This window comes from Pholis gunnellus (assembly GCF_910591455.1).
Source record: "Pholis gunnellus genome assembly, chromosome: 24".
Classification (NCBI taxonomy): domain Eukaryota; kingdom Metazoa; phylum Chordata; class Actinopteri; order Perciformes; family Pholidae; genus Pholis; species Pholis gunnellus.
The window spans coordinates 1,909,061-1,921,520 of record NC_136551.1 but is presented as its reverse complement, the minus strand read 5'-3'; the positions used below and the strand labels follow the sequence as shown (position 1 = coordinate 1,921,520).

Here is a 12,460-nt window from a genome sequence, read left to right as displayed (position 1 = left end):
TGCAGAGGGAGGAGGCGGAACAGGAAGGGGAGGAGCCTGTAACAGCTGCAGACTGAGATACTGCTTCCTGCTAGGCCTTTTCAGAATAAAAGAAGCACTAATATTTAAGCGAGACAGACTGAAATGTTTGCATCAAAAGAGAAGTTTAATACAATATTTCTCGACAACAATACTACATAGTACCTCTACATAGTGTATTGCTACTTTTACTTGTGTAACATATAGGAATACTTCTTCCATTGCTGTATAATATATATATACATATGTATAACTGAAAGGTTGCATGACTAACCGGGGTCATGGAGCTTCAAAGGCGCGGGAAGAGAAGGGTGAAGCGCAAAAAGACAGTTGCATTATGGGAAATGTAGGAATGAAGAGAGCATGGCATATAAAAAGGGGCTGATGTCTGGTAATTTCGGTCTGTGCTCAGTCAATTTTGCCCATATTTTTTAAAATGCACATCAGTGGAGGACAAATTAAATAGATCTAATAATGTAGTCGAATAAATCATATTTGGGGAAATACTCACAGACATAATCCACACAGAAAATAATGACTTTTTTTTTAGATATCTGACTTGGTAAAATATGACGTGCGGTGAGGTTCGTGGCTGGTGAGGCACTGACTCTTTCAGAGTCAGATTAACAAATATCTGAACCCAATATAGAGTAGTTTAAATTACCATTCAATTGGCAGCTTGCACATTGACCACTGGTTGTTTTTCATATCAGCATTCTTTAGACACACATACATAAGTAAGGTACATATTTGATTCCACCGGGGATTTTCGCGGGCGAAAATCGCGCGATAATCTTTAGCAACCACTGATTTATAAAGAGAACAACAAACACATAAAAGGTTACTTTACCGGTCCGACGTTGAATTGCTGTTGATTTGGTCATATTTTCCTGTTTTTGGAGAATTGTTAAAGCTTAGATATTTAATCTTCAATGTTTGCGGTCAAAGCTAAATATAAGAAGAAGAAAAGAAGAGAAGTGTAGAAGAAGAGTAACGGAACTACTAGCATGAAACCGACCCGTGGGCTCTCGCACGCCCCCTTTAGTGAGGCAGAGGTACTGTTTGCCTCCCCTCTGTGCTTCTTCACTGAGGTTTAATGTCATGTTTATGTGAAATACATGACCTATTCTATGGAAAGAAAGGACATATAATACAAGTGTCAACAAATATTACAGTGACAAACAATGAGAAAGCTAAAGGCACGCGCTCAACCCAGTTTAGGGATTGCCAATCTGAGGTGAGGCACAGCTCGTCGCTGCCTCACCTCAGATTGTGTCTCCTCTCTGCTTGAACAGGACATGCGCAAATTCAGCGATTTTGACTATAAAAATGCTGAAAATGATTGAAATCATACAGAAATTAAATTTATAGCACAGATCAGTAGATACATATTATTTATTTTATTTATCATTATTTGTTTTATACTTTTCATGATGGCACCTGCCTCCCCTGACCGCACGTCCCTGGTGCTTTGTTGGACTCACGCTTTCTTACAATGTGTAAAATTGAAAGATTCTCTAATTGAACTTCGCCTGAAACGATAGTGTATAATAGTGCAGGTTTCAGCCACTAGATGGAGTCCTTATCATTATGATTTTGTGTCCCGGTTAACTCTTCCTCAACCATTTCCACATATGATGAAGAGGAAATAAATAAATTAGGGTGTTCAGACAGGCAACACACAAACCACAGTAACACTGAAGATTATGCACAGCGACAATCAATAGTCCTGCAACATGACACATAATGACGTAATGACATACCTGAAAACAATAACATATATAAATAACAGGAGCAGATCCAGCCTGATCCTCTAAATGCACCAACAGAGCCAAATGTGTATTGTATATTATATCATTTACTCAATTATATCTTATATATTTCTCATTTTAGTGAGCCACCGTCTGGTATAAGTATCTCTCTGCTACCAAGGTTTTGTTCACACTGTGAGAGAAAATATCCAAATCGTGTTGTTTGATTTTTGATTTTGTGTTATGTGTTATAAATGTGAGTCCAGATGTGTGTGTTTTTTTTATTATAGCAGCATTATCAGTGAGATTAAACAGCTGCACTATACGAGGCGTTGTGATATTGGGTATGAGGGAAGAAAAGATGCAGCATTTTTGGTAAAACGCATCTCTCAAATTCAGTTTTTCACCCCACAAATGTTCTCCATTTATTGTGTTTGTGAGTGTCGCCTGTCCATCACTCTTTACAGGAATGCAGAGCTGATCCAGGAGCCTTCAGAGGCCTGAGCTCATCGCACCAGGCCTTCGCCTCTGAATGTGAACGTCCTCATAATCCTCAAACAAACCCCTGAGTCCTCCAGAGCCCATATAGCCTCATCCCCTCAACCGCTCTCTCCTCTTCAAACACTCCCCGAAGCATCTTTTTTTTTGGGAGGGTGGAAAGGAGGGATAGTTTGCGATAGTCGGATAATGGAGATCTTTTTCAAGTGTTGTGTTTTGGCCTCCTCCCCTCGGAGCTCCACAGATTACTTTTCTTTTACATCTTTCCCCTCCCTCCTCCTGACAGTTTGACAGCTTTTCTTTTGACCTATTCTTCTTTAAGATGACTTGAATGTGACAAAACCACTTTCTGCTGCAAAAAAGTCTCCATCTTAAGTTATTTAGTCAAGCCGTGCATTTGTAAGAGCAAACAAAAACACACTAGGTCATACAGATTATATATTTAATGTTATAACTCTCCTAAAGCAACGGTAAAATATAATGCATTTAGCAAAAATCAAATGAGGTCACATTATACATTACATTTATTTTGCAGGAACCGTGTTGTCCTACTAAAATAAACAACACAGCAGACAAGTATTGAATTCTCTCCTGCTTATTTCTCTGCCCCACACCTCTGTATCATAATTAGTGATTTGATATTTCTCATATCTGTTCTCAGGAGGATCAACCTTCCAAATGTACAAACCTTAACTCACTTAGCTTGAGGGCATATAAATGTAAACGTGAATATAAATGTGTGTATTTATGGGTGTAACATTATGCAGCATTGTTCAGCTGTCACCGCTGGAAGCATGCATAGAAAATAAAACAACAAGATGAATTTTCATATGACAGTGAAGCGGAAGTGACACGTTTTTAACCAGGATTGATTTATTTGAAACATCGATGTCATTTTAAAAGTGTTGCTGCACAAAACAGGAAGGGGGCGCTGTATTTTTCAGATTAACTTGAAGCAGACAGAATTGTTGTGATGAAGAAGTAAAAAGTTTGTCGATGAATGATATGTGGTGTCAGATGGAAACAGTTATCTCCAGCATGGTAATTATTAAATATATGAATTATATATTGTGTAAACATGTCAATACAGCGTGTTTAAACTTTAAGGTCGGACTCTATTTGTCTCCCAAGTGGAGTTTGGAAAGGAAATAACCCAATAACAGTCAGGATTGTAGATAAAACCTTCTCCTGACAATGCAATGTTTGTGAAGCCTGATCACACATTGTGCACTAATGTTTGAGAATGCAGCTCACAGCTTTCAGGTGTTCTCATGCATACAGATATAGAGTCCCTGAACCTGCCAGAAGGAAAAGCTCTGCTCAAACACAAACCTGAACAGACACAAACATTATGTGCACACAGACCACGCTGGAAAAAAACAACTGATTAATCAAGAATCCAAGTACAGTTTGATCAGAAGTGTGATGTGGTGCATAACGGTTCAAATGAATAAAGTAAGAGGAAAGAAACCACGAACTAAATGTAAAATATGTATAATAGAAATCTATATATATATATATTCTCCAATGAAGAGCTACATGTGCAAATGTTCACAGTGTAATATGTGCAAATAAAAACCGAGAGATTTGCACAAATGTGGCTAATGGAAGAGTCAAATTGTACGTGGACAGTTTTTATTAATTTATCACGTTTTTATCCAACAACTAGTGAATGGTTTGCCATGAAATTACTTTCAGTGTTCCTCAGAATGAAATGTAAAAACGTTGCTGAATGTATAACTTTTCATCTAGCGCCATCAGCAAGTCAGTCTTTTGATCTTTGCTTTAGGAAGAGATCCCTCGGCTGTGTTTAGAGCTGATCATCTTTAAACACTGAAGTCAGATTGAGCCTAAATATATAAACATCTGCAACCAAACTTCATTTGGCATTCCCAGTAGAAATAGTGTAACTAAAGACGCTTATTCCTCTAATAACGTGATACTAAAAATCCCTTCTTCACAGTTCTAAATCAGCTCTGGATTGGGGTTAAAACTGTGAAGTGGGATATTTCAGGTTCTTGATGTGTCGCTTGGGATCCTCGGTGTGTATTCTGTCCTTTGTCTCAGGGCTGAAATAATCCAATCTATTGATTCAAGTGTTCAGACGACCATTAGCTGTTTGCAGAGAATGTAGATTTCACTGAGACTCCCTGAAGGATTTACCCTCACAAATATGAAAGTCTAATCCCTTCCAATTAGCGTCTTTTGTTTCCAAGACAGGAAGATTTAGAGAAAGAGTTGCTAAGTGGACCCTTCATCCTGGCTAAATCTGTTTTCATGCAACATCCACACATTTCCTAAACAAACAAAGCTCTCAGACAAAGAGTCAAGTCATTTAGAAACAGATTTAAACACTGATTGTACTCGTTGTTGTTGTAACAGTGGATGATTTATGAGCTTTTATTCACAAGAATAGATAAATAAAATGTGTGACTGCCAACAAACTAATTGAAAACTACAACTATTGAAGCATCTGATCAGTAATCTGTAATAATCTGTAATGGATTACATGTTGAAAGTACCTGGGGGTCCCTGCCTGTAAATCCCTGTTGATGCTGACGGTCTCTGGGCTGGCGGTGATAAGGGTTAAGCTGTATTGAAGCTGGATGGATGCAGAGATCAAAGGCGGCGGTCAGAGCCGCAGGAAAAATCCCCCAAAGTCGTGCTCTCCAGATAAAAATACTTGATGCTGCTGCTCCTCCCAGCCTGAGGGGCCGGGAGGCTTCAGGAACCCCCCAAAAAACAACCTGTTTCTGGGGCAATTTGTTGCCTCTTCAGGGGCGTCTTTTTGGTGCCTGTGATGAATAATATTGTTGTACTCTATTTAATAGAATATAGAGAACCAGCATATATTTCATGGCCAAAAGCATGTGGACACTTGATCTTTACACATATTTGATTATTGAGCACCTTTTTTCCTCTCACAGCCTCCACTCTTCTGGTTTCAGGGATCCAACCAGATGTTTTGTAACCCGGCTAAACTGATTTGCTCCCATTCAGCCGCAGCATCAGTGAGGTCCGGCTCTGCTGCTGGGTGATGAGGTCCTGATGCTGGGTGACGAGATCCGGCTCTGATGCTGATGGACGAGGTCCGGCTCTGCTGCTGGGTGACGAGGTCCGGCTCTGCTGCTGGGTGACGAGGTCCGGCTCTGATGATGGGTGACGAGGTCCTGATGCTGGGTGACGAGGTCCGGCTCTGCTGCTGGGTGACGAGGTCCGGCTCTGATGCTGGGTCACGAGGTCCGGCTCTGATGCTGGGTGACGAGGTCCTGATGCTGGGTGACGAGGTCCGGCTCTGCTGCTGGGTGACGAGGTCCGGCTCTGATGCTGGGTGACGAGGTCCGGCTCTGATGCTGGGTGACGAGGTCCGGCTCTGATGCTGGGTCACGAGGTCCGGCTCTGATGCTGGGTGACGAGGTCCGGCTCTGCTGCTGGGTCACGAGGTCCGGCTCTGATGCTGGGTGACGAGGTCCTGATGCTGGGTGACGAGGTCCGGCCCGCCGTGTTGGATGGCTGAGGTCACGGCTCTGTGCAGGTCAGTCAAGTTCTTTCACACCAAACTGGGAAACATTTCTGCTTTGAAACAGGAAAGGTGGTGGAAGAAGTACTAATATGTATTCCTGTTGCATTTCAGCCTCATAGCTTTCGCAAAAAAAGATGGATTTTTCATGTAATCAGAGAGAGTGGAAATACTCAAGTAAAGTAAATACCTCAAAATTAAGTACCGCACTTACGTGAGAAAATGTACTTGGTTACTTCCTACCACTGGTTATTTCTATACTGTTGTGCGTGTATATATATACACAGTATATACACTCAGTAGTGACCTTAGCGCATGCAGTCTTTTAATATCCACACCTATAATATTGTAGTTGTGCTGTGAAATATCTGGTATTGTATTAAATTGCCTCTCCACCTGTCATTATCCGAATAAATTGGACGTTTCTTCGATACTGCTATCGATTCATTCTATCTCAGCCGGCCACGCCGCAGTATTGAGCAGCCTCCACTATTGATCTGCAGGCCTGTTAAAACCTCTTTGGGAACATCATCTTATTTTTTTTCTTCTTATGTATATAAAAGACCTTTTTTTTCAAACCATAAAATCAATTATTCCTGCCAGATAGAAGATGTCACATTGTGGCGGACAAGAATGAGGCTGAGTACAAATCAGCTGGGAGGATTTCTACTGATTTCATTTCTTCTGTTTAAAATAGCTCCTGATTTAAGGATTGGATTGTAATTTAAACCACACTCACCGGCGTTTGTCATTTAAGAACGAAGAACAGGAAGACTTACATTTTATTTAAAACTGTGATCAGCAGATGTACGTTTATGTGTTTTGACTTTTTTGCTGCAAGCTCTGAACTCGAAGACCTTAAATGGCAGCAGGAAGTGACTTCTTTAATGTCAGACGTAACCTAAGGGCTGCAGAAATGTCAGGTAGCTAGCAGCCATAAAACACACACACACACACACACACACACACACACACACACACACACACACACACACACACACACACACTCTGTTACCCTCACGTCTTGCAGAACGATGTATGAAATCTGTCAGCTGCCTGACTGAAAGAACTCTGAGATATTGAGGGTTGACCTTTGACACACACAGATGCATGCACTCATGCAAATATCTAGATATGGTCCTCCTTATATCAGAGTTTGTTAATTAATCTCCAAACGTTGACGTCTCAAGTCTTAATGGTTAAAAACACCCAGAGATAGCCTCATACATCACAGTACTGATACAATTGTGCCTTGTAGAAAAGAGCAAAATGTGAAAACTTTAAACGAGATTTGCAGCATTTTATGCAAGAATAGTCACTTATATACTAATTTGCAACATCATTTGTTTAAATGTACATTATTGTTTTTCACTATCTTGTATTATTGTACACACTAGAACTCAAGTTTTAAAATCCGATCTTAATCTGGGACGGATTAAATAAAGGTTATATATATATATATATAATACCTTAATGAATGCCTCCCTGTTAAATTGATCTTAGTGTCATATAATTAATGTCTATATGTCTTTACTTTACTTGAACAGATATACTTCACGGCCTGTGAGCCGTAACTTCACGTACATTAAATAAATAAACAAATGGCTTCATCATTTTAAAATTCCATGTTCATAAACCACAAAGTTACCAATATTTCATTTGACTGTAAAATAATCACTTGTCTTGAAAAAGGAATTGTATGCCAGGAAACAAGTTATGATTTCAAGTTTTATTGATATTTTCCTCAGATTCTTTAGAATAAAATAAAGAAATTAAATTTAAAACAAACAAACAGTCCAGCAGCAATAACAGTAATTTATTTACTAAAACATGGACAATGACAACAGACCATGATGGAGTCTACTTAATATTAACATTACATTAGTCACTATATGTCATGAAAAACCTAAACATGATAGAAAACATCTCGTATCAAAACTGCCTCTCAGAGTGTCAAACGGGTCGAACATATCATTTGCTTATCATTTTGGCCCGACAGGCAGACTGTAAATGTATTTATCCTTTCTTGTAAGACTAAATTGGGCCTTCAGATCCTCGCATGATCTGAATTTTGCAAAGCAGTTTGCTTGATGTTATGAAGATAATTACCAGAAGGTGGTCACAATTTTCAAAACAAATTAGTTTTTATTCTCATCTTTACTTGTTTTGAGAAAAATGTGATTTAACAACTTGATATTAGATTTCAAAATGCAAAAGAGCACAAACGTCCAACTGTCAGCAATGACAAAGAAGTCCAAAGAAGTCTGGAGAAAGCCTGTTCTCTTATGTCTCTAAAATGGCAGCGTGTCGAGGAATAACTTATCTATTACTGCAGGCGGCGCCACCAAATCCTCCAGCTTCAAATAGAAAATCCTCTGCAGGCCTTGGATGCACAGAGTGCGAAGTTCACGCAGTTTTTCCAAAAGTTTGGACAAATGGTTGGACCAACAGTCTGAGAGTCCGTCGGCGTCCTTCAAGCACTTGACGATGTTGTTCTGCAGCTCTTCCACTTTCTTCTGCTCCTTCAGTCCGTGTCGCTCTGCAGCTCCGAAAAAAAATCACATTTCAAACAAACATATTAGATAAGAAGTGATGAAACATAATTCACCCCGAGACATTGAAGGCTTTGATTTACTTGTTTTGTTCCCGGCTTCATTTGCTTAGTTATTTTATCTGGAAAAAGACTAAAACATGCATAAAAGTGTCTCACCGGTGACCAGGGCGAGTGTGCATATGCAGGAGAAGGTGGACACGTCCAGGTTCATCCTCTGCAGATTAGCGGAGAATTCAACGATGCTGTCGATCCACTCCCCGAAGCCCCGCAGGCACTGGAGCCGGTGCCACACCGACCCGTCGCAGAAAACCAGCTTCCCTTCCTCTGGGTTGGATCTGAAACAGTACGACAGATTGTGCTCAGATTGTAGGACCTAAGACGATGACAAACCCTCCTTCCATAAATGTCCTTTTGGGGGCCTCAGCAGCTGTTTCATTTTTCATTTGTGCCAAAAGTGCTAGAAAACAAATCCATTCCTGAGTTACTGGCAGATCCATCAACAAACATATTTACATGTTTTGGGGTCCAAATTTGCTGAGAAAAAGGAAATGTCATGTAAGAAGTTGAGTCCCTTTGGACCTGGTTTGTTCTTTACCTGTACGACAATCGCAAAACAAAGAGCTCCAGGAAAGCAGAGTAGAAGAGGAGGTCTTGGTCATGTTTGGGGAGAGATGTGAAGCCTGGGATCTTCTGCGCCCAACCTCGAATCACCTCCATCGATCTGGTCAGGAGGTCATAAAACTGCCGCACATGCTGAACGTCGTCCCCCGGTGGACTTCCTGGACTCTCCTTGAGCTGGTGAAAGGTCAACAGTTTGATGAAGTGGAAAGATGGAAAACATCAACAACTACAGCTCTGCTATATTTATCTTGTGTGTAAACGCGTTACAACTCACTTATGAAATAACGCCACACTGCTTACTTTGAAGTAGTCAAGACGAGAAGGAGGAGGGTTTGATTCCAAATGCGCCCTGACGAGCGCACTCAGGAGGGTGCTAACGGGGGAAGACGAGTCCGGAAGAGTTTTAGGTTTGGACGGCAGACGACCCCTTCGACCTTTCAGACCGTCTGTCCTCACCACTGCAGGACACGATGAAGAGAAACAGAAGACACTTTTTAGTTTTTGGTGTTGAAATCAGTTGGAATTGGAATCCCAATCTGATCCCTGAAGGTCAGACATGAAACGTGGTTTTATTTGTTTACCTTCTTTGACCATTCCCACTGCAAGGCACTTCTGGAAGCGACAGTATTGGCATCGGTTCCTCCTGCGTTTGTCCACCGGGCAGCTTTTGGCAGCCAAACACACGTACTTGGCATTTTTTTGTACTGTGCGCTGAATGGAGGAAGAAAAATATTTAGATAGGTTGCAAATAACAAAAGTGTAGAAATATAATATCTGCGCTTTGGAGACTTGATAAGAAATGTGAGGTTGATGCATAAAGGTTACTTTGAGTGACAGTAGTTTGAATTTAATTCTGAACCTCATCCTGATCCACTGCATCTGCACTTTGGTACCAGTTTGAAGAGCATCATTAAAGAACATCTAAGGACCAATATCATGGTATAGCACTGTTCTCATAAGGTTGATTATATGGCACCAAAGTGGGCTTTCTCAAGGTGATCTAAACTGGCGGCAGGGGAAGACTTTTTGGGAGGATCTTTTTTAGTAGCTCCAAGACCCATTTTTGTCAAGACTGAAGTACAGAGCCTTTAACGGTCCTTTGAAAATTAACAGCAGCCCTCTGGCCCCTGTGGGCCATCTGAGGCGGTGTAAGGCATTCAGCAGGCGGACAGGGCAGTCTGGGTAAATACCAGGTCGTGGCCATTCATAATTTGGAGAATTGCCCCCGGGAATCTCCCTCAGAGAGGAGAAGGGCCAGGTTTTTATTCATGGCACGTTGGTGGCCTATTTAATACAGGACATTTGCCCCTAATACGCGTGTGTCAAGAGATCAAAACGTGTGTCTGAAGCACAATGTGCAATTAAGAGGCCTGCCAGGGCTCCCTGTGGGGTTTTTATTTTATCTTATTACTTGAAGTTAGGGTTTCATTAGGCGACAGTGTCTTCTCTACAAAAAAGTGAATACATCCATTTTAACAAGTCTCGTATTTTCAGTTTTTTATGATTACAGCAGCAACAACTGTATAATTTAGACTTTTCATCTTGTAGGTCCATCAGCTGCCTGCATATATAATATAATAGTTAACATCATATTTTTTCCTGCAGCTTTAAAATATAGTTGAGAACAAACCTTGAAGAAACCCTTGCAGCCCTCGCAGGTGCGCACTCCGTAGTGCTGGCAGGCTGCGTTATCCCCGCACACCGCGCACAGCCCCTCCGTGCTCAGCGGTCCTCGGCTTGGAGCACAAGAAGTCTGATAGTCCATAAAGTGGTGTCCGTGGGCGAACTGAAGTGGGTGAGGAAACCCCACTCCGGGCTGCTTTCCTTGGGAAGTGGAACCCAAAAACCCGGGGCTGTCCAGCGGCTGATGCGCTCCGGTTGCGTCCACATTCATCGACACATGGAGCGATCCGTCAAATTTCATTCGGCAGGTGGACAAGCTCTGGCCGCTGTGTTGCGCGTGTTTTAGTGAAAACAACGACAATCTGGATAGCGTGTTTTTTCTGTGCGCCGCGGCCAAATAGTCTTGTCGAAAACTGTACAGAGAGCCGGAGTCCTCCCATATGTGTCCCGGTTGAGTTTGGAAGTTGGATGTGATGGGGGTGTGCGGCGACGGGGAGCGGTAATAATATACGGAGCCCGGGGAGGAGAGCAGCTCGTCGGACTGGTGCGGGTGATGCTGATTCGGCTGATACCGCGGACACCCGTGCGCATCCTCCAGCTTGACGCACGGGAGCTCTCCCTGCACCGGCATTTGGAAGAGACACGGGGGCTTCACGTCGTACCCGACGCCATAAGTGTCACCCAAAGGGCCAAAACTGGGACCCGACGTGGCAGCTGAGAGTTCACTGTTAGTAAGGTCCATGCTGAACTTGACAAACTCCGGGGTGAGGAAGTCGCAGCTGCGCTCTCCGCCGGCGCTCTGAGAGGCCGGGCTGGCTCCTTGTGGAGAGGAGCCGCACTGGGTCTGGACGCACGGCATGGCCCTGCAAACATGGCACAATGCAGTCAGTTAACGTCGACAAAGTACAAGCTTTTGCTCTTATGTCTGATCTTAAACACTACTTTCAAATGTTTTCTTTGTAATTTATCTAATTATTTTTTTTAAATCCAATGGAAACAAAGTGCTTGTTGAAAAGGCAGATCTTAAAACTATTTTAAATCAGACTTGAACGTCTTGCATAGAACAGAAACTGAGCTGCATAGAAAATTGTCTTTATTACCTGAAGGCTTGAGTTGTCTTATTTTCCAGAGGATATTATTTTCTGCTAGAGTTTGCCTGAAACAACAACAACAAAAAAACCAAAGCATCACTTGCAAGATTTACACTGCCATGCATGATTGATTTCTTCATAAATTAGTGGAGAAAATGAAGGTCATACAATACCTCAGACCTCCGCACAGTGCAGGAGGACAGTGACAAGTAATCCCATCTCTACTGTTGTGTTGCTTGCGGATCTATTAAAGCTTTAGCTGCCTGCGACCAAAGGTCCGCTCGCTGTGTGGAGAGCAAAGGAAATGACTGTTCACTCTCTCGTCTTGCATACTGGCCGTCAGTGACACCGACAATGTGCTTTTGTTTACGTGGTGCGCGCCCTTGTGCCAAACCCTATTACGCACGAGCCACAGAGGGGTGGGGGTGTGTGTGGGCACAGAAAGTTCATGTAACTTGGAAATAATGGGTGCACTTTCTTGCAGTTTGCACCAGGCCTATAAGGATGTATTGGGATTTTGTAATTCAACCTGGGGCTGCTCCTCAAAGCAGATGTCTATTTGCATTCCTGGGGAGTAAGATTCACACGTCTTTAAAGATAACGATCATCTTCAACAGCTGTTCTTTAATCTGTGGTTGATTGAGGAGCGTCATGTTTCATCTTAAAACACGTGTAGAATAAGAAATACTGTAGAAAACACCAGTCTTTATTTATGTTATAGCTTAATTTCTTCTGCCAAGCCTCTCGTGCTGAAACACAGAAAGAGAACGACAGCTGGTGCCCC

At 42.1% G+C, this 12,460-nt stretch overlaps 1 protein-coding gene across 1 annotated transcript; it reads right to left on the bottom strand.

The window, feature by feature from the left end:
- Positions 1-8,078: 8,078 nt before the first annotated feature.
- On the bottom strand, positions 8,079-11,444 carry LOC306715155 (nuclear receptor subfamily 4 group A member 2-like; the record flags this gene model as incomplete). Its single annotated transcript, XM_079185428.1, has 6 exons — positions 8,079-8,326; positions 8,498-8,676; positions 8,937-9,136; positions 9,263-9,420; positions 9,544-9,673; positions 10,593-11,444. 6 exons carry the CDS (start codon positions 11,442-11,444, stop codon positions 8,079-8,081), a joined length of 1,767 nt encoding a protein of 588 aa, XP_079041554.1.
- Between the last annotated feature and the right edge of the window lie 1,016 nt (positions 11,445-12,460).